Source organism: Rissa tridactyla, chromosome 21, assembly GCF_028500815.1.
Source record: "Rissa tridactyla isolate bRisTri1 chromosome 21, bRisTri1.patW.cur.20221130, whole genome shotgun sequence".
NCBI classification, from domain to species: domain Eukaryota; kingdom Metazoa; phylum Chordata; class Aves; order Charadriiformes; family Laridae; genus Rissa; species Rissa tridactyla.
In genome coordinates this window covers 6,795,097-6,816,267 of record NC_071486.1, presented here as the reverse complement: position 1 = coordinate 6,816,267, position 21,171 = coordinate 6,795,097, and the positions used below count along the sequence as shown (strand labels likewise).

The window sequence follows — 21,171 nt, the reverse complement described above, 5'->3', positions numbered from 1 at the left end:
GCTGCTCCCGGCCCGACCGCCCTGGCAGAGAGGGAATCTCATCCCAGCCCAGAGCGCTGCCAGGGACAGCCCAGCTTCCGCATGGGACAGCCAGGAACGTCAAGAGCAGTACCTCCTCCTGGAGCAGTACCTCCTCCTGCAGGACCACCCCCCCACCCCTGCCTCCTTTATCTCAGGCACCTGGGGCCAGATTGCCCATTGCCCCCAGCTGCCTCCCCACCCCAGCCTTCAACCCCTTCCTGCCCCGGCTCGGGGGGTGCACGGCCCCTCTGGCCCCTGCCCCGTCTTCACCCCGGGGGCAGCAGGTTCTGCTGCCGGACCCTGCGCCGGGGCTGCCCCGGGTGGGCTTCGGCTGAGCGAGGAGGCGGGAGGGGCCCCTGCTCGCCCCAGCGTCCTCTGAGAGCAGCGGGGTAAATCGTCCACGCTGTGCCTCCAGAAATGAGCTTGACCGGCCGTTTGTTCCAGCCTGGCAGCCCTGTCCCGGAGCTGGGCAGGAGTTGTCCCAGCCCGGCCCCTGCCCTCCGCCTCCCTCCTCACAAGCGCTGCCACGTCCTGGGGGACAAGTCCTGCTGCTCCTCTGCGAGGACAGATCCTCTGTTTTTCAGTGCTGAGGAATCTCTTGCTGATTATTCTGAGTTTGTGTCTTTTTTTCTCCCTCCTGTTTTTAACTGATAAGATGTCCCGCCAGATATGGCTCTGCGTCGGGAAAGGTACAGGAAGCTGATGGTGACCTTTTTTCTCTATCTTTTGTCCATCTTGGTCTTTTCTCCCCAGGGAAGGAGGCTCCTGCCGTGCATCCCTTCTCCTGATGACTTGTGGCCCAGGCTCATCTCACTGCTTTGATGGAAGAAAGCCATCTCAAGGGTATTTTCGGTCATTCAGCTGTCCCGGGCCCAGGACAGAAAGCCACCGTGCACCCAGGGCTGTCCCATCAGGAGCTCCGCCACATCCCGATCTCGGGAGAGCTCAATGGCCCCGGGCACGGGGGCAGCCGCCGGCTCCTCCTCTGCCAGGCTTTGCCCTCTGCTGCTCCTCAAACCAGTCCGGGCAGCACAACCCATAATCACAAAAAACTGTATCCAAACACTTGACAAAACAGGAAACCCTTCGCGGGGTGAAGCCAGCAGCGGAGCCATGCAGGGCCGGCGGCAGCGCCAACACTCCAGCAGCGCGGGCAGCACGTCAGTGGCCGTGGCCCCCGGGCACGGGGACCTGCCACCGGAGCCAAGAAGGTCGTCACCGGTCAGACCTCAGCATATGGAAACAGGGAGACATGGGCAGACTCAGCCCTGCAGCAACGTCAGTGACATTGAGACGAAAATCAGCCCGCTGAGCATCGCCCGAAGTGTTCCTCTGCAGTTCGGCTAAAGGAAAGAGTGTGCCTTCTCGTGCAACGTGGAATTAGAGCGTAAGTCACCCAAAAGATTTTATTGAGCCAGAGAATTAGACGGTTGTGTGGGCAAGGAGAGCGTCCGCTGTTGCACAAGGCGGTTGGGATTGGAATGGCCAGGGCAGAGCCGCCAGCCCCTCCACCCCCAGCGCCCCCCTTCACTGCCGAATGAAAAGATCCTTTGCAGAGATTAAAATGAATTTATTATTTCACAGTCTGGTATTTACATCACATGTGGAGCAGGTATTCCATACCCCGTTACAAAAACGCCTAAACAACGAGTCCCGCCGGTGGCAGCGGGAGCAGGAGGGCAGGCGGCCGCACACCAGCACCCCCGGCACGCACCGTGCTGCCGCCCCGGCCCCTCCTGAGCACCCATGTCCCACCGCGTGGGGTGGGGGTGCCCCGAGGCGTTGGTCCTGCTCCCCGCAGCGACGCTCCGGCTGAGTGCTGCCACCCCGGGGTCCCCAGCCCCGCCGGCGTCGGGAGCACGGGGCTCCCGTCCTCCCCACTCCTGCTGCCGCACCAGGGGAAATGGAGCGTCCCGCAGAAGGTCACGAGCTCATGGCCAGGAGATGGTAACGTTTTTCTTTATTTTTAATCAATGCAATGGAGCCTGGCTGGGTCTGGGTCTCCAGCTGGGCATCTGCACGGCGAGGGGCACACCACAGCCAGAAGAGGCTTCCTGAAATGCGGTTGCAAACACAAGCAGTAACTTGGTGCCTGGGACTTGCACGGCAGAGAACAGATATTAAACTCGCGGCCTGATTAATGCGATTTCCAAGGAAGGAGAAACCAGCGGCATGCTCCATGGACACCTTTCACCATCTCCGGGGGCTGGCGGGGGTCAGACACTCCCAGCCACACCGCCGCACGTGGTCGAGGCAGCCAGATCCTGGGGCAGGGAAAGCCCATCGCTGCGGGGTCAGAGCAGCCCCCTGGATCCCCGGTGACATGGGGTCAGGCCTGGAGCTCAATGCCTGCTCCTGGGACCCCACCGGGCCAGGGGCCATGAGCCAAACGGGGTGTCACACAGCCGCTGACCCCCCAATGCCTGACGGCGACCCTGATTCAACTTCCTGGGAGACGGGGAAAGGCAAGTCACAGCGATGATTTCAGCTATTTCAGAATAAAGTCCGTTTAGGGGGACCGCTGTCTGTCTGTCTCTGTATTGTTAACAGCTTTTACATGACTGGAGTATTTTGTTTAAGAGGATGGGAAAAGGAGCCCATTTCTTGGTCAGTGAGTGCGTCCGTCGGGGAGGAGGGGACAGCGGAGTGACAGGGGTCTCACGGCTGTGCCAGGTCCCGTACTTGCAGCCTCGGGGAAGCCAGGGCTCAGTGGATGCTCTGGTCCGGTGGCTGGCAGGGTGCCCTGGGCAGGCATGGGACGCAGGACGGCATCCCTGGTGCATCCCGCCGGCACAGGCAAGGCACGGCCGGGCCCCGTCCCGCCGCTCACAGCTCCACAGAGCTGCGGGACCCACGGCGAGGCCGGTCAGCCGCTGCCGAGCTGGCCGGAGGCTATCGCGTGACCTGCGGGCAGAGAGAGGAGTGGGCAGGCGCCTGTGGATGGAAACGGTCGAGCTGCTCGCAGCGGGCGAGTTACCCAACACGTCCACTGATTCCCCCGACCGCGAATTGCCCAACAGCCCCAGGAGATGCAAACACAATTGGCTCTTTGCAATCATTTCAGCCTATGGACTGTTTGTGAACCTCGTGCTCTGGCTACAGCTTCCTCTGGGGGTCTGTCTGCAGAGGGGCAAATCCTAATGGGGCACCCAAAATCCTTTAGAAAACATAAGCCTGCATTTCCAAAAGGGCTTCCCTAGGGCAGGGCGAGGGACCCAAAGGGGTGGCAGGAGCGTGGCCGTGGGGGCCGGGGCTGCTGGAGGAGGGGGGAGCGCAGAAGCCCTGGGGTCTTGCAGACGGGGCTGGTCTCCAGCGGGAACCCAGCACAGCAACGCCAGAGCCGAGGCTTTGGGCTGAGCTAGCAGCTGGGGGAAAAACAAACAACATTAAGATGGGAAAAAGACAATGAGCTAAATGTAGTGCTGCAGTTACTGGTCAGCGACGGACGCCCAGGGCCGGAGGAACCTTCTTGGATGTCCATAAAAACACTTGAGCGTGAAAGTGCTTTCAGTGCACAAAAATAATAGCAATAATGAAAAAAATCCCAGCATCACTTAATGCGATAATTTTATGGCAGGGGATGTGGGGTGAGAAAAACTAAAGCATAAGGAATAATTATGCTCAACAGTATGAACAATGATTACAAAATTATGCAACTGATTAACCATGGCATATATGTAATTACTAATGAGTTTGATAAAATTTTAATTATACCTTGTTCTTTGGGGCATTCAGCAAGCCATGAAAATAATAATCATGTAGCACTGTCACAGATGATCGCCTCAGCCAGGGGAGCGGTGACGGGCTCAGGGCTGCGCCGCTCGGCTGGGACGAGGAACGCTCTGCCCTGGGGCAGTGGGGAGACGCTGGGGAGCAGCCAGGACCCGCAGCCCCGGGCTGGTACGGGAACGTCCCCCATGTCTGCCCAGGGGCTGAGCCACCCAGCGCCCTCCTCACCACGGGAATTATCGATCAGCAAAGCCGTGGGACCCACGCGGGGTTCGTGCCACCCCCTCCAGCACCGGTGACAACAGCCCAGCCTGGCCCCTCTCTCGGCTTCGGTGCCTCCGTAACAAACAGCACTGCCCTGGAGGAGCTGAGGCTCTCCCCTTCCCCTCCGAACTCTCCGGGGACAATTCCCTGGGCTTCGCTTGCCCCCAGCTGGGGACAGGCCAGCCCGGCTTCCCCCCAGCACCCTGCCAGGGGACGCACCTTCGTCGTCTTCACTTTGTTGCCGCTGCTGCAGCTCCAGCCCGAGAGGTCGGGCAGCACCTTGCACTCCTCCCCGTCGAGGCAGGGCTCCATCTGGCACCACCACTTCTGCAGCACGATGGAGGCTGGGGGAGAGCAGGGCGTCAGCGGCCGGGCTGTGGCGCGGGGGCACGAGGACACGGCACGGCGGCAGCCGGGGGGCTGCTCTGGGCTGGCAGCGCACGGGGGACAGGGTGCCAGCCCTGCCCGTCGTCGGGCAGCAGGTGCAGCCCCTCTCTCTGGCACAGTCCAAGCGTGGAGCGACCCTGCACATCGCCGGACCAGCTCAATTTGTCCCAGCTGCTCCCCCTGCCCCGGGGAAAGAGCCTGCGCACAGCCCCGTCCTCACTCCCAGCCAGAGCAGGGAGGTCTGTGCTGCTCCCCAACCTACTGCAGGCTCCTCTTATGGAGGCAAAGGGACGACGTACCACTGCTCAACCCTGTTAGGCTCTTCTAATTGATGCCTCCAACCTGGGTAACCAGAGCGGGCGCCCCTGTCTTTGGGAAAGACACACACAAGCTGTTTGGGACAATGAAAGCCTTCCCTGACAATCCGTCCTGGATTTCTTGGTGGCGCACACAACCGCGCTCGCAGGACAACGGCTGTCAAGCGAATCAATACCACGCTGGCAGAAGCCGCAGCCGCTCCCAACAGCTCTTCGTTGACGCCACGTGATGCCACTCAATAAAATATACATGGCTGGAGCTTTGCTTAGTGCCCCTTGCAGTGATGGTGCTGCACGGCTGGAGTCATGTCACGCAGCAGCGCGGTGAGCAGACGTGCAGCGATCGATGCTGCGGCGCCTGGTCCTGGGGCAGCCACGCGCTGGAGGAGCTTGAGCGGCTGGAGCACCGTAACCCACCCTGGCACACGGCCGGGGGCTGCTCGGGGTGGGGTAACGCAGCCACACCAACAGAGAGCATCCCCAAAACGCTCCCTCTGCCCTGTGCTCTGCTGCAGGAGCCCTGGGGCAGGTCCCTGCATTAACCTGGGGGGCACAGAGACCCCGCTCCAGCCGGACCGATGGGGAAGACGCAGTCGGGGGTTGCAGGGACCCAGCCTGCGGCTGCGGGGTACTCACCATCCACGCAGGAGGGAGCCGCTCGCGTCGTCCCTGCCACCTGCCCCGGGAAGCAGGAGCATTTCACCGTCTGGGAGCGCTCCTCGATCTTGTTCTTATTGCAGCACCTGTGAGCTGCAATGACCTCGCACGTGCCAGGCTCTACGTCCCCTGCGGGAGGAGAAACAGCCACCGTCAGGCAGGGCTGCGCCCCGGAGCCCCCAGGCCACCTCCCGCTCACCGCCCCCGGGCAGCGCTGCCAGCATCTGCCCCCACCGAGGCACCGGGAGAGCCCGGCACGGGCAGCGCTGTCCCGGCCTCGGCAGTCGCCCCAGGGCTGGTAATGATGATGATGATGATGTACACATGGCTCAACCCAGCGTCTCCCCAGCCCACCCCTCAGGAGAAGCACTGGTCCTGCTCTGGACCGCCTGCATCTGAGCTCTTACTCCTAACACCCTCACACCCGTCCTGCCCAGCAAAATCAATGGCCTCTTGCCATGGCCAAGCCAAGAGCTTTGCTGAAATGGATGAGCGCGTTAGTTAACTGCAGCTGATAACGAGATGCACACTTTGCTACCAGAGGGGATGGTGCCTTGAGCTGCGTTTGGCTTCGGACACAGTACCACCACCTCCAACCCCGGCTAAAACCATCACGCACCATCCTCTGGCTGGAGGAGGGAGGGACAGGACGGCGCCTGCACCCTGCGGTGACACAGAAATGTCACGGTGTTCATCAGAAATCCGGACTGCTCTGCTGCTCCCCCTCCCAGTGCCATTAAAATATTAAGGAAGAAAGAAAACTGATGTGCTGGCTTATCACCTCTGGGATCCGGGTTTAGAAGCTAGTTAGCATCACAAATCAATGACTTTCGCTGGGTAATGGCCCACACAAGCACAATACAAATGAGCCAAATGGGGCTGGATAGCCTCCATTCCCATGACCCGAGAGCGGGTGATCCCTGCAGCTCCTGTTTAATGAGCACCGGAGCAGCCAGCGCAGAACCGCGCACCCAGGCGTCCCCTGGGTCACCGGGAACAGGCTTTCATCTCTGCAGCGAGCCGGGGCCGGGCTGCGGGGAGGACGGGGAAGCTGCGTCTCTGCAGTGTGCCATCCCGAAATGCGCGCAGACGAGCACGCATCGCGCCGTCAGAGCTGTCTTCTGTGTCCTCAGCTTGGGAGCGTGCACTCAGCCCCTTCCATGCCCTGGGATGTGGGCAGGTATCCTATGGGAGCTGCCGGCAGCCACCGCAGAAAAGGCTCGGGAGAGGGTGCAAGCAGGACATGCAGGGCACACCTGCATCCCGGGAAGTGCTCCCGTGGGTCCCCGGGGAGAGGCAGCCCATCCCCACACTCACCAGCAAACACCGCCAGCCTTCCAGGAGCTTTTGGAAAGCAGCCACTTCACCTCCTCAAGCGAAAGCTGAGAGCAACGGGATCTCTCCCCAGGCACCGGGGGAAATCCCTCTGCCTTCCAGCAGCGTTTTCACACACATCCCTGCTGGGAAACGCTGATCCAAGTGCAACCTCCGGCTTGTGCCGGCCTCCAGCCACAGCAGCCCTTGTCCCTCTCCTTCTCCCACCCCTGCAAGCACCGGCCGGGAGACGAGAGGAGCCGCCCCGGGACCCGCTCTCCAGCGATGCCACCAGCCCGGGGCCAGGCAGAGACACCCGCTGCTGTGCAGAAAGGCCACGTCCTAAAGTGACCGTGGGCGGTGACAACACCGCTCGTCCCTCACAGCCCGCTCCGTCGGGGAGCTGCGCACCCCTGTGCCCTGCATCCGCTGGAACACGGGCAGGAGGGGCTGCGCAATTACCACGGCTTTAATTTGGCTTTATTTATTGTTATTTCATGGTCATTTTCTTTTAATGAACCGTCACTTTCATTTCCGCCCATAATAATTACCTATCCTGGAAATATTTTGTAATAGCATCTTTGGCCATAAATTTTATCCTCCCTTTTAAATGCCATCATAATTCAGCTTTAATGATAATTTCCATTCCTTTTGTATGCAGAAACAGTAGAATTTGGTGAAAATGAGAAGGAAAGCAACTCATTACACAACAAATGTGACTGTTTCGCCCTGTTTTCAGGGTTAATGGGATTTTTCAAATAATCTGAGGAATAAGCGGAGGCCCGTGGCTTTAGCTGACTACGAACACACGCTCCCACCACGCTCTGGTCCAGGACCACCAGGAGCCACTCGCCCACCCCGCACACCCCAACAGAGTCCCCTGCCCCCAACAGGGGCTTTGTCCCCTCCACCTTCAGCCCTTGTGCGTATTTGTGGTTTTGACTGGTTTTCGTGAAAGCCTCCCCGCAAAGCTTCGTTAGCAGAGCTCTTCCCGGGAGGAAGGGCCGGACGACCCCTCTGCTCCCGCTCACTTCTGCTCCTCGGCTTCTCATTTTCAGCTAATTTAAAAAGGTTCAGCTGAGGGACAGCCAGGCAGAACCGAGAAATCGCTCATTACAGCCATGCAATAAGAGTTCACTAACACGCCAAAGCCCTTTTAATTTGCTCAAAAAGGTGCAGCACAGAGATAAAGAGAAATTCGCCTCTCCTCTGCCTTACTGCAGCTGAGCACGGCGGCAGCTGGGTGACGGACCCACGGCTTCGAGCCGTGTCACCCACCGTGTCCCTGCCAGTCACACCAAGGAGCCCTGGACGTCCCGGCAGACACAAGGAAGGCGCTTCCGCCAGGACAGACGGACTCGGTCCGTCTCCAGCTCACACCTCACCCCCAGCCCTCCGGGCAGGCCACCCAGGGAAGGCAAAACCCACAGCAGACCAGAGATGCCCCCGAACCCCGGCAGACCAGAGATGCCCCGGCTGATAAGACGCTGCTTTGTGCTCCAGCCCTGCAGGACCCAGCCCGGCCGCAATTAGCCGAGCTGTACCAGGGGTGCAGGTCTGCCGTTGTGCAGGGAGCACGGAGGGCAGCTGCAAGCCTCAGAAGAGAGAGGTTCAGAAAGCCTTTGTTTTCCTTCAAAAGCGCAGAGCTTTCCTTTGAGCCGGTCAGAGCTGACAGCGGGGTCAGGCAGCACACTGCAGCGCCAGGAGCACCGCGCGCGGGGACACGCCATCGCCGCAGCCGGGCTGGTCCCAGCTCACCCGCCTGCTCCTGCTTTGGGACTCAAACCGTGAGCAGCTCACGGACAAACGGAGGCACCAGCCCTGCCGGGACACGCCAGCCCTGCAGCAAGGGCTCTGCAGAGCCGGGGGGAGCAGCAGGGAACCCCGGGAACGGGCCCTCTCTTGGGCCATGAAATACTTTTGCCTGCCTGAAGGCCTTGGGAGCATCCGATACGCTGCCCTGGGACTCAGTGACAGTGGAAACTTGCCGCGGGCGCTTCTCTCCTGCACAGACCCCTCCAGGCGCCAGCCCCAGCCCGAGGCAGGGCACTGTGTGTCCCTTCGCTAAGGGACGGTCCCAGCAGCGCTGTCGGCTCCTTCGAGCAGGAGAGCTGGGGAGCAGGGCAAGAGCCTCCCCGCCCGCTGCAAAGCGTCTCGGCTCCCTACACACCACAGGGACCGACCCGCTCTCCTGCCCCTCGACCGCAACGACCACACCAGACACGAGCACCACGGACCCCGACATCGCAGCGAGCTCGGGAGCTTGGGGGTTGTAACCAGACGCAAACGACTCCCTCTGCGTCAGATACGGTGACTGCCAGGAGGCCAGCAAGTGGCTTTGCTGTCTCCTCGTTGCAGACAGCATGAGCAGTCCTGTGCCGGGGGGTGCTGGCAGGAGAGCGGAGCGAGGGGGTCCCTGCCGTGCCGGGCTTTCGTGTCCCACACCTGGGAAGAGCCAGGAGAGCTGGAGCCCGGGCGCGGGGGGAGCGACGGGCTCCCTGCGGGCGCTGCTCCTCTTGCTGAGCAGCAGGAAGCTTCGAACTAGAGAGAACTGAGAATGCAGATCAGCTGGATGGTGTGTTTAACACCGAGCGCAGGAAAGCCCCAGAGAGCCTGGGATAAGTTCCAGAGCTCCTGGCACGCCTCTCCCTCCCATTTAACTGGTGTTTCCTCACTGCAACCCGTTTTTAAAAAAAACCTTATCTCATGGAACCATAAAAGCACTGTAAGAGCACAAGGCTTTTGAATCCTGCATGCAAAAATAAAATAAAAACGTTGTCCTACTCTGGATGACCTTTAAGCGAGCGGCAGAACATGGTTTTTTATGGCATAACCTGAAATGACACATTTTGTGTGTCTCAGGGAGGCGTGGGCACCGCTCCGCACGTTCAGTGTAAAATACCGCTCTGGTTGATGGTGGGGAGCGGTAAAACGAAGAGAAGATGGACGCACGTAACTGCCAGGTGATGCCCGAACCTCTGCATCAAACCCCGTCCTCCTGGGCACCGAAAGGCTGCTGAAGGGGTGCAGGTGTCCCGCAAGAGCCGAGCGGCACCGTGGGGACGGGCAGAGCCCGGGAGGGGACAGCGGTCCCGTCCCCGGGGGCAGCAGGGCCCCAGGTGGCCGGTGGCATGAGCGGTCTGTACCCCGTGCCCTGCAACAGCCCTACTACTCATATCCACTAAATAATTAAAGTCTTAAAATCACTACAGCCTTAGGCGCATGTATTATTTAAGAAGGTTTTGGAGAGAAGCAGGCTTGTTTTTATTGCTCATTATCGCTGCGTGTCAGTTGGGATTTTTCACTACCTTGTCACCTCAAGACTCCACGTCCTGCTCCGTCCCCCTTCTGTCTGCACATCCACGAACTGCTCCTGCGAATCCCATCACTTCACACCTGCTAAGCAGAAAACCAAGTGCCCACAGTGTGCTGAGAGCGGCTGAAAGCGTTCTGCCGTTGGGTGACGGATGTACCTGCGTGGGCACCCTGCGATAGAGGACGCAGCCCCCGGCACGCAGAGGATGCGGCCCCCGGCACACGACCTGCCTTCCTGCGCGGTGCCCGGCGGTGCTTCACCCCGAGCGACTCCTGCCTCGTCGAGAGAAGGCGGCTTAGGAAAATATCCCATTGTGGTGTAAAGGCTGCACAGGATGGAGAAACCAACACCACCCAAGCAAGAGGGAATCTCGCAGAAGCATGTCACAAATAAACGCCACAGAGCTGCGACGCACCGACCGGTAAATCTCTCATACAAGATAATCAGAAATCGGGGCTCTTCGCTCACTCAGAGAACCTCATTTCCCGAAAGCAAATCCCAGCTGACTAAATGTCTTCACTTCTGCTCCGGGCTGAGTGATGGATGTGAACGGAGGCAAAGATGGCACTTTGATTACCAGCATCAGAGGGGTTTATGTGAAGATGCTGGGGCACCTTTGCGGGAGCTGTATCCAGACAAGCAAAGCCTTGTGCATCACGTAGAGCCCACCACGTTATACGGGGGTGCAACTGCTGGTGAGTCTTTCTCACCGAGGTCTCTCCTTTCCCATTCCCAAATGACTTAATCTCCGCACTTGATGCATGTGGCTATTTAAATCCAGCCAGGCATCCCCGGGAGCACCGCTCTGCCGGGCCACATGGGCATCCCCAGCTGCTGGCTGAGCACAAGTGGCCAGTTCCGATTTCCACAGCCAGACGTCCCCAGCGCCGCGTTTCCCTGGACAGCTGACAGAGGGTCTGCATGCGGCGTCTCTGGTCAAGAAATTCATGAGTTCGGGGGCTCTCAAACTTTGCGGCCACACTGTCACCGTTAAAGGTCTCCCTCTGCTATCACTCATGTTTAGGTGCCACACCTGGTTTTCACTCTGGATGTGTCTGGCCTTTCATGCGCACAATCCCTCAGCATCTCTGACTCGGGGGTGGCAGGCTGGCAGCCGCAGTACCGCTATCCCCGCTCCCGCCTGCAGACCAACTCCACACACGGAAAGGAAACGGTGGGCTTCCCAGGACAAAAACGTCATTGCAACTCAGAAGGCAACCTTAGGAAAATGCATTTCAAACCTAACCTTAACCGAAAACTGTCCCAAACGAAGTAAAAGCACGGGGCAGACAACAGGAAAATAAAGCCCATGAACCCAGCAAGCAGGCGAAGAATTCCTGGTTGGAGCCTACGGAAACCCAGCCCAGGAGAGGGGGCAGCCGCCAGCGCAGCCACGCGAAATCCTTACGGTGCCAGGAAACCCGGACGCGCAGAGAGACGCCGTGTTAGTACAGACGCGGAGCGGGGTCAAACTTTTAAGTATTTGCTCCTGGTGCGCCCTCTTTGCTGTGCGGGAACGTGCTGGAACAAAAAGTACAAGACCTGCTCTGCTGCGGATGCCCGGCTCTGCCTGCGAGCACGCGAGTACCTGAGCCTGTCTCCTGTCGTATGCAGCGAGATTCATACATAATTCACACCCCCGAGCCCACGTAGGCATTTGCACTTTAAACGCAGGCGAGTCGCTGCTTTATTAAGGCCAGGTCTGACTCTCCCCGAAGAAGCAGCTCCTGGCAAACGGCTGCTGCCGGGGCGAGCGCCCGAGCCCCCGGCCCGGGGAGTCCCCAGATGGTGCCAAAACGTCATTCCAGGAACGACTGAGGAGTTTTCTCTTCTGCCACAGGTTAGAGAGAGGGTAGGGCAGGTAACTGCTGACTAGCTGGTTGAGGGAGTCACTCTGGAAGATACGTTTGGTTTTAAGCAACGAGGATGGGGATTACAGGATTAGAACTGCTTTAACTGCCAGGCAAAAATGACAGAAAGAGGACAGGGTTAGGTGTGGGGTCAGGCAAGGGCACGAACAATTTCAAATCAACCCTTAAATACCTTCTCTTGCAAACACAAGCACGAGACGCGGGCGGCACGTGCCCCAGGGTCGCTCCGTACTCCGAGCGCTCGCCTCTGCCGCACAACTCTGCCAGCACCGGCAGCTCCCACCCACCTGCGGCGTCCTCCCACCCACCTTCCCGTCCTCCCACCCACCCGCGGCGTCCTCCCACCCACCTTCCCGTCCTCCCACCCACAGGAGGACCATATCCCCCCCTCCGGCGTGGCTTCCCAGGTTCCTGCGCCAGGCAGGGTGGGCACGGAGGGCTGAGCGCGACTCCTCAGCTGCTTCTCTTCTCAAAAGACACATTTCAACCGCGGGCTCACGTCCTGCACCAGATCGGTCGCAGAGAGCCGCGTTCCCAGACACGCACACAGCGGGACCTCGACAAACTAACACCCCCGGGCCGAGGCTGCGCTCTCCAGCGAGACTTTCAGTTCTACAGCAGCTCATACTTGTTCCATGTTCCAAGACGATCTTTACAACCAGAGGGCTGAAAATTTGTATTTCTAATGAAAGGCTAAAATGGAGGGTATCCATCCCATGACAAGTGTGTTTGTGACACTCATTGTGACTTCGATGGAAAGAGTTATGGCTCGGCTGCTCACAGATCAAGTAATAACGCGAAAATATAGATGTGTCTCAAATAAACCTCGGTAATAAACCTCAGTAATAACTCGAAAACATAGACGTGTCTCAGATTTTGCTACAGACACGAAGAAATTCGCTTTTCAGCTCCTCAGACCAGCTAGGCTCACCAAGCAACAGCTTTTAAATGCCCCATATTAAGTATTTACAAGTCATAACTCCAAGGAACAGCTTTACTGCTCTATGGCTCCACGTTCCTGTCTGTCTCCGAGGTGCCCAGGGACTTTTCTGCACACACGGACCCTCGAAGTGCAAATCCCGCAGCCGTCACAGCGGCACCGCAGAGAAAACAGCGGTGCCTCTCGGCGTCTGTCTGATGGATTCTGTCTCCCGCCTTCGGCACACTCATCCTCACCACCCGGACCCCAGCCACGGGGCCGGACACCGAGGTCCCCTGGGCCAGCAGCTTCTCATCCCCAGAGAGATGCTCGCCCACTCCCGCAGCTGGTGCATGCCGTGACCCGAGACCTCCTGCGCTCGTCCTCCCACCCAGGAAGGAGGGACAGACACTCACCGACCATCTCACGCCATCTCACCAAACATCACCACACGACCCCCGCGCCGGGCATCCCATGGAGACCCCAAGGTGCCACCATTGTCACAGGGGTCCCAGGCGACTGCACAGGAGCATGACACGTGTAGTGAGGACGGCGCTTCCCCTACCTGAATGGCTTCTGTGATGGGTGGAGGCCAGCGTCAGTCTTCCCCACAGCGTGGTAAGGCAGAGAGTGAGCACGAAAACCCATTTGCTCAGGCTTTGTACGTCCCTCTCACTCATTCTACCAAAAACAAGAACAGACACGTGAAGGGTGAGGGGCTGAGGAGGGCTGGGAGGAGCAGCCCCCATGCACTGATGCTGCTGCACGCAGCGCTGTGGCCCCCGAACACGCGTGGCCATGGGCACCGGGGTGACCCGGCTGTGGGGACACGGCCCTGGGAGGCCGGACACATGCCCGGGATTCACCCACCCACCGCCCTTGGATAGGCTCAGACTTGTCCAGCAGCACGGGCCACCGCAGCGGGACAGGGAGGAATCACACCAGCAGCCGCAGGGACGAGCGAGTTACCTCTTACTGGGGTTTCACACCAACGCCTGCGCATCGGCCAGCCTCGGGCAGGCCAGGTCTGTGCGAGGGGCAGACATCAGCGCATCTGAAAGGAGAAAGAGAAACGCGGGCAGCGATGCCTGCCGTGAGTACCTGGGGGTGCGCGTCCCCCAGGAGCAGCTGGGGACAGCCCGGGGCTCAGCTGGCCCCACACCCCCCCCTCCCCGCCATCGCACACACCAGCACCGCCCCGGAGCCCTGCTCACCGCCATAACGACCCCCGGACTGCAGCTGCTTTGCGGGCGTTGCTCCTGATTCTGACTGCTGAGAGCACAAAACCCGGCCCGTTATAGTTCCTTATTAACACAGATCACAAACACTAAATACAGACCCAGGGGGTGTGGGAAGAGCCAGAGTAAATCAGCAGTGAGTCATTCCAGGTATCGCCTTCTCCATGCGCAGCTAGGTGCTGTCATCGCCCTGGCGTCACCGACGTCCCTTGCAGTGACGCCCAGGGTTTGGCACTGTTCAAACCACTCGCTGGCAGACGGACGGACGGACCGCCCGCCCGCACGGGCTCTCCCAGTGCCCGCCACCCTCCCGCTCGGCGGGGCCGGCGCTGCTCAGGGAGCTGAGGAACGGGGCAGCCGATGGCAGACATGCAGAGCCCGCGGCAGCGTTGGGACCCGCACCCCGCTGTGCCAGTGCACCACCTTCTTCGGGGGTTGCTTCTCCCCTCAGTGCAGCTGCAAAGTTCATAAAACCACAAAGACGCAAGTCTGGGTGCGCTACCTCTGCACACCCGCTCCCCCAGTAGCCTCTCCTGGCACCCCCGAGCACACCAGGGCCATGTTCCCCCACCGCTGCCACCAGCGCTGCGCTGGGAAGGAGCAGGGCCCCTAAGGAAAAATCTTAATCCCCAAAGACTCAGTGTTTTACTGTCGACTGCTCTAAATACGTTCTCTGCAGTATTTATCAGCCGCGGCCCCGCAGGTGGAAAGGGCTCCGGGGCTCCGCGGGCAGCGGCTCCAGCCATAACAGCTTTGACAGCGACATCTGCGCTCGGCAGCTGCCAGGTGAAGTGACAACCTCCCGGCCCCGGCGACCGTTATCGCCTGCGGAGATCTAACCAGGTCCAGGGCAAATAACCATGTCCCCCATAAAACTTCAGTGCCGGCTCATAATTTATTAACGAGAGGCCATGAAGACAAGCGGCAACGACGCCGGGGCTCGGGAGCGCTGCCAGGACCAGGCAGCGGGTGCCCGGGCTGCCCCTGCCCCTGCCCTGCGCGAGGCTCGTGCCCGCGGTCCCCATCCTGGTGACCTGTGCTGCACCGGCCCCCGCCGCCCGCACCCACCGGGGACAACGAGGGGGCGCGGGATTCCAGCCGACAGACCCAGGCTGCTGGGAGAAGAAATCTTTAGTTTCCAACCATCTCCTAAAGTTCTCTCTGCTCCGGACCAGGCTGAGACAGTGAAACATGCTCATATAACGAAGTGCCAGAACCGAAAACGCTGACATTTTTAATCAAAACAAAGTGATTTGAGGTGGTAAAAGGGCATTTATTGTTTTGAAGCATTTCAAAATGAATTGTTCTGTTTTAAACTGACATTTCAAAATGAAAAATGTTTCATTCCAAAATGCTGATTTAAAATGATATTTTCCATTTTGATTCTCCCAGCCGGAAAAAAAAAATATCAGAAAATGTCACCAAAAACGTTGACATTTGCCCAGAAAAAAAAGGAAAGGTATCTTGACAAAAACACATATTTTATGCTAGAAAAGAATTCAGAGGTAAGAAAATACTCCTAATTAACACTGCAGGATAGTCAGCTCGGCCAGGAGCAGACTGAAGCGTGGCCGGGGAGGGCGCGGGCATCCCGACGCTCCTGGCTCCATCCCCGCCCGCCCGGTGACGAGGACGGATCCTGCAGCAGCACAGCCCTGACTCCGGGTACACCCCGTGCTGCGGGGACGGCAGGGGCTGCGCAGCCTGGCACCGCTGCCCCCGGCCGGGCAGCCCTGACCCCCCCAGTCGCCAGAACCAGCCCCAGACGGCTTCAGGGACAAGAAAACCCCCGCTCCGGGAAGCGGGCATGAGCCGATGTGACAAGACCGCGCCGACTCCCTCGTGTAAACCATATTTAGGCAATCTGCGGCACTCCGGCGGGGCTGTCGGCAGGACCTGCTCTGCAAGAGGCTTCCTCAGCAGGGGGATGTTCACACGGCAGCCCGCACCGCCGGCATCCCCTCAGAGATGTCGCGGCCCAACATGTAAATATTGATGGCAGCTTGAAACGCGCACTATTTCCTCAATGAAAAAGTACACGGCGCTCTCAGAGCTGCTCAGCCCTTCGTGGAAATCCCGGGGCTGTGCGTGCATCAGCACCCAGCGCGGCAGCACGTGTGTACACGTACACACCCCAACACGTACACCCCCCCCAACACACCCCCCGGCCATGCTGGGCCAGGGAGGAGCCGTGCGCCAGCTGGGCTGGGACACGTGCCACAGCACACATCTGTCCTGCCCCAGGAGGGGGCACATCTGGCCGCCCAGATGTGAGGACAGCAGACATGAGGCTGTCGCCAGCCTCCACATTTCCACATTACGAGCCCACGACGCCAACGCACATCCCGTGCGGCTTCCAGAGCAGCAGCCAGCCCCCGGGGGGGTCAGCCTGTGCCGAGCATCCCTGGTCTCGCAGCTGCTGCTCCGGCTCTATCTCCATGCAGGAAGCTCGGCCAGGCTCCAGGCACGGGGCCCCAAGTCCCACAGCAGGCACCGGAGCCCCTCTGGAGGCGTCCACCCCCAGCTCCTGCCCGAGGGACCCTCCAGACCACACGGGGTCTCCAGGAGACGTTCCTGAGTCTCTCAGCTGGACAAAAAGCAGGCGCACCGCTGCGCACCTCCGTCCCATGCGGGACAGGGACACGCTCCCGGTGCTAACTATATTTAGCTCGGAAAGGCTGAGCCGTTTGCTATAGCCGAGGACGCATAAATAAATCACAGCGTTATCAATAATGCAGCCCGTGCTGCCCACGCCGCGCTCCGAAGGGAACCACAGCGCCAGGAGCCCAGCGGCGGCCGGGCAGAGACGACGGGGTGCGGAGGAGCAGGAGGCGACAGGCTCCATATCCAGCAGCGGCCATCGGAGCGGTGCTCCCCCCCGGAGCCAGGCGGGCACAGGCACGCAGGGCTCCCACTCCCGCGCAAACTCCTGTCAGAAAACAGCTTCGCAGCAATTGCTATTTTGACAGTTATCAACCTCCACCGTCGTGAGACTCCAACTACAAGTGTTTGGTCTGACTTGAAATTTTTCAGCCTGGAATGTCATTTTGAAATGAAGAGTGGTGTTCTGGCACATCAAAGCACTTAATTTTGATTGAAAATATCGGTATTCTCTCTTCTGTCACGTTCTGTTTGGAATTTTGTGGAATTTCTCATTAATATCTTTCGCTAGCTGCTTTCCGCCTTCTGGGCCTGAGCTGGGACCTGAAGAAACTGCAAAGTGCCCAAATCTCTCCGAAGATGAAGCTCAGTCGTAGCCAGTGTGGCAGGAGGTGGCTGTTCGTCTGCACGGGCCCATGTCCCTCCCCACACCGCGGGCCGTCACTGCCACCGCAGCCTCCCCGAGGTTCCCCCGGCACGCAGACACCTGGGCACAGCGGGAGCAGCTCCGCGCCGTCCCCCCAGGCCCCGGCCACGGGATCTAGAGACTTTTTCCTCCTTCTTCATTAAAGCCAGACGTGGAACTGCAGCCCTCCGGCCAGGAGCGCTCTGTCGCAGCTCGGCTGGAATGCAGCCCGGTGCCCCGCAGTGCTAATGAGGGACTCTCTGCCGTGCCAAATTATGCTCCCAGCCCTGCCAGCCTGGAGCACTGTTTGCAAAGGTCCCTGTGAGCTGGGTAATGACAGTTAGCAGAATTCCACCCAAAAAAGAATCAGAGCGAGGTGGGGGAGGCTGGCACAGGGGCTGGTTTCTGTGCCGAGTGACACAAGCCCTCCCGCTGCAGCTCCAACGCTCTCAACCTTCGCGCACATCTGGCCCGACAGTTCCGCTGGTTTTCCAAAAGCTATTTTCATACTCCTGCTGTTTCAGCACTTCTTGGAACTTGGGCACCTTCGTTCGGTGCAGGAAGAGGTGCAGGCTCTGGCCAACAGAGCACGATCCAGGGGTCTGCAGCACCGGGCAGCCCCACACCACGAAGGAAACCCGGCCAGAGCCCGGCTGGCACAGAAACATCCCCGTTGGGGATGTCAGGCTGCCCGTTGGAGGGCGCGATTTTGTTTTAATACTTCCCTGAAGCAAAAAGTCAGGCCATCTTAGCAAACGCCCCCCCGTGAAGGAGTGGGGTCCAGGCTGCGCACCCAGCCCTGTGACCACCCTGCGCATCCCTGCCGTGCCACACGGCCACCTGGCAAACCTCGTGACAGCAGTGGCCGACCCCCAGACCACCCTGTCTGCTCCGCGCCCGCAGGCGCTGCCTGGAGGGAGGGTGTCCTCCCCTCGCACAGCTCCGGGGGCTGCACAACAGGCGACGGCAGCAGCAGGGAGGGGCTGCCGAGCCTCCCGAGAAGCTGACACCTCCTTGAAAGATCCTGACAAGCCAGGAGACACCCCCACAGTCCCCTGGGAAGGCACGGCACAGGCTCCGGTACCGCTCTGCCTCCAGCAGCCAAAGAGCGGGCAAAGGCAGCAGGGCAGGCATGGCAGAGGGGGCATCTCCCTTCTCCCCCGAGGCTGGAAACCAGCTGAGCGCTGGATCCTCCAGCCCAGGCAGGCGAGGAAACGCTCAGACAGGGCAGTGAGGGTTGCACCCAGGACCTGGAGACACCCTACTGCCGCCCGTGCTGGGAACGGGCTGTGAGGGCTGAGCGCGGCGGGGAGTCCCTGGGGAGGACAATCAGCAAGATGCTGCCATCCCCCGAGCACAAAGCGACGGCAGCAACCTCCATCCCCACAGCTTCGGGCTCATCAGTCGTCAGACTGGCTACATCCTACCTCCCTCCGCAGAACTGAGGATGCTCAATTACAGGCAAAACTGGGAAGTCAGAGCTACCGCGGCTGCAGAGCAGGGGGCAGCACCCGGGAGGCCGGCATGCCCACTCGGAGCCACACTGATGGGAGCCTCACGCAGTAACTCCTGCGCCCTCCCACGCTCCGTACTGCCCCGAACCCCGCACTGCTCCTCCCCACCGCAGAGGAGCCTGGCCTGAGCCCCAGGCTGAGCTGAGCCCTTTTGCACACTCGATTTTAGCCCTTTCTCTGGGTACGCTTACAGCGGTCCAGCCCCACAGATGCGCTGGCGAGGGCACCACGAGGCATGTGCCCTCCAGCCTGGCAAAGAGGTGGCAGGGGAGCACATAAAAATGCAGAAGACTCCTTCCCCCAAGTGTGCTCTCTCTTCTACGCTGATTTATTTCCAGCTCCTTGCTCATTCCTCCAGTGTCTGCAGCATTTCCTTCCCAGACAAGGTGAGCAGGAGAGTTTTTAACTCTAATTCCACCCAAGCATGGGCCTGTCCCTGCTCCCTCACTCGGTGAATCCCACTGCCCCGCTGCCGCTGGCATTTTGAAGGTCAGCTCTGCTGGCGGCTCGAACCTCAGAGCCATCCAGTACAAGGAACCTCTCCCTGGCAGAGCGTGGCCACGCATCAGGGGGGTTGAAACCCAAGGTCACCAGCAGCTCAGTCAGTCTTGTCAGTGGAGAAAAGCAGAGGACTCGACAGCTCAAATCGTTTTCCCAGGAGACGCACCACCTCACCTGAGCAGGCTCTTTGCTGGGGTGTGGGTGCCCTGGCACAGACAATCTCCCAGGGCATAGCCCCCCAGGCCTCACACTGCATCAAAAGGGACGGCTATCAGGCAGGAGGAGGGGACTCCTGCTCCCTGCCCAACCCCACGGCATGGATCCACTCCTGCCCATCTACAGAATGGGACTGGTGCGAATGATGCTCTCCTTGGGACCGCTGAGCCTCCCCTTGCAGGCGAGGGGGACACCCGGCCTGTGCAAGCCACTCCCCGTCTGCGCCCCTCGAGCCACCCCAGGAGGCAGCAGGACCCCAGCGCCGCTGCCCCACTCCAGCCTGGCATCGGCCAGAAGCAAGCCAAGGAGTTACGGCAGAGAGGAACAAAGTAGAGGAAGGTCGAAGCCCACATCCCACCCCACCCTGCCTGAAGCTGTGGCTGAGGGGCCAGCTTGCACCAAAGGCGACGCTTGGTGATTTCCCCCCCCAGGCTGAAGAGGCGTTTTTGGCTGCTGTAGCCTCGGAGCTCCCCCGCAGTGCTTCGCCCCCCGAAACGGCAGGGGCTCGGCAGGGCTGGCAGAGCCGTTTCACCCCCGCACCCCCGGCCAGAGCTCACCCCCGCGGCAGGACCCTGCCGGCCTCCCCCCCGCGGCCACTGTCCCCCCGTGGCAGGGCGGAGGGGCCGGAGGTGACCGCTTCTTTCGGAGTCACCGGGCCCAGGGCAGGGAGAAACTTCCCGCCCGAGCCCCCCACCGCGCGTCGCGGGGAGCCTCCACCGCCCCGGGGGGCGACGCGGCACCGGGACACGTCGGTGTGCGGCGGCCGGGCCGGGAGCGCATCCCGCTGCGGAGCCCTGGACCGGCGCCCCCGGTGCCGCCGCCGCCTCCCGTGGGCACGGCGAACCCGGCGGCTGCCCCCGCCCCGCCGGCACCGGCCCTGCCCGCAGCGGCACCGGGACGGGCGCTGCCGCTGCGCCGCGCTCGGCACCGGGGGTCCCGTCCCACCCCGCCCGCCCCAAACTTTCCATACCTGCCGGTGCCGTCCGTGCGAGCCGGGGCCGCCGCTGCCCATGGCCGCTGTCCGTCCGTCCGTCCGTCCGTCCTCCGGCTCAGCGCCGCGTCCGCGGGCCGCTGCGGCCGGGGGCCGCTGGCATCGCCGGGCGGCGGCGGCGCCGGCAGCGCTCGGCTGGGCTCGGTGCGGGGCTGGGCTGGGCGGGGGCGGCGGGGCCGGTGCGGAGAAGGGGCGCAGCGCCGCCTGCCGCCCGCCGCCCCGGGACCCGCACCGGCACCGCCATCCCGGGCTGGCACCCGGCTCCGCTCCCACCCGCCCCGGTTAGCGTTAATGTAGGCGGTAGGGAGGACTGGTCAGGCAGCCAATGGTACCTGAAACGCGATTTCCTCCCCAAAAAAAGGCGTGATGGCCCCAACGAACAAGGGGTGGTGGTGTATGGTGTGCAGGCAGGCGGACGGACGGATGGACGGATGGACGGACGGACAGGCGGCCGGCCCCGCTCCAGCAGCACCCTCCGACTCAAAGCGGGAGGCTGGCTTCAGTGTCAACCCACCAAACCCCATAGTTTTCCTCAATGCAAAAACTGCCAAAATATCGGTGACGACTTGGACCCAGCCCTGCAGGAGGCTGCCAAGCCCAAGGCAGGGGACCCCGACACCCGCCTGGGAC

General features: G+C 60.8%; 1 protein-coding gene across 2 annotated transcripts; it reads right to left on the bottom strand.

Annotated features, from left to right (window-relative positions):
* Positions 1 to 1,612: 1,612 nt before the first annotated feature.
* TAFA3 (TAFA chemokine like family member 3) lies at positions 1,613 to 20,665 on the bottom strand. Of its 2 annotated transcripts, XM_054181325.1 has the most exons (6): positions 20,521 to 20,665; positions 13,765 to 13,849; positions 13,361 to 13,476; positions 5,355 to 5,504; positions 4,234 to 4,358; positions 1,613 to 2,925 (listed from the first exon to the last, which is right to left on the bottom strand). In XM_054181325.1, exons 3-6 carry the CDS (start codon positions 13,473 to 13,475, stop codon positions 2,914 to 2,916), a joined length of 402 nt encoding a protein of 133 aa, XP_054037300.1. In that variant the 5' UTR covers position 13,476; positions 13,765 to 13,849; positions 20,521 to 20,665; the 3' UTR covers positions 1,613 to 2,913. The 2 variants fall into 2 exon arrangements, with proteins under 2 accessions (XP_054037300.1, XP_054037299.1); XM_054181324.1 differs by lacking the exon at positions 1,613 to 2,925 and having other exon boundaries at positions 3,883 to 4,358.
* Between the last annotated feature and the right edge of the window lie 506 nt (positions 20,666 to 21,171).

Bases quoted from the DNA above. Each gene is read 5' to 3' on its own strand.
- TAFA3 (XM_054181324.1), bottom strand. From the start codon at position 13,475: ATGAGTGAGAGGGACGTACAAAGCCTGAGCAAATGGGTTTTCGTGCTC. The intron at 5,505-13,360 runs GTAGGGGAAGCG...CTCCTCCCGCAG, and splicing joins CCATCACAGAAGCCATTCAG to GGGACGTAGAGCCTGGCACG. The intron at 4,359-5,354 runs GTGAGTACCCCG...GCTCTCCCCCAG, and splicing joins GGCTCCCTCCTGCGTGGATG to CCTCCATCGTGCTGCAGAAG.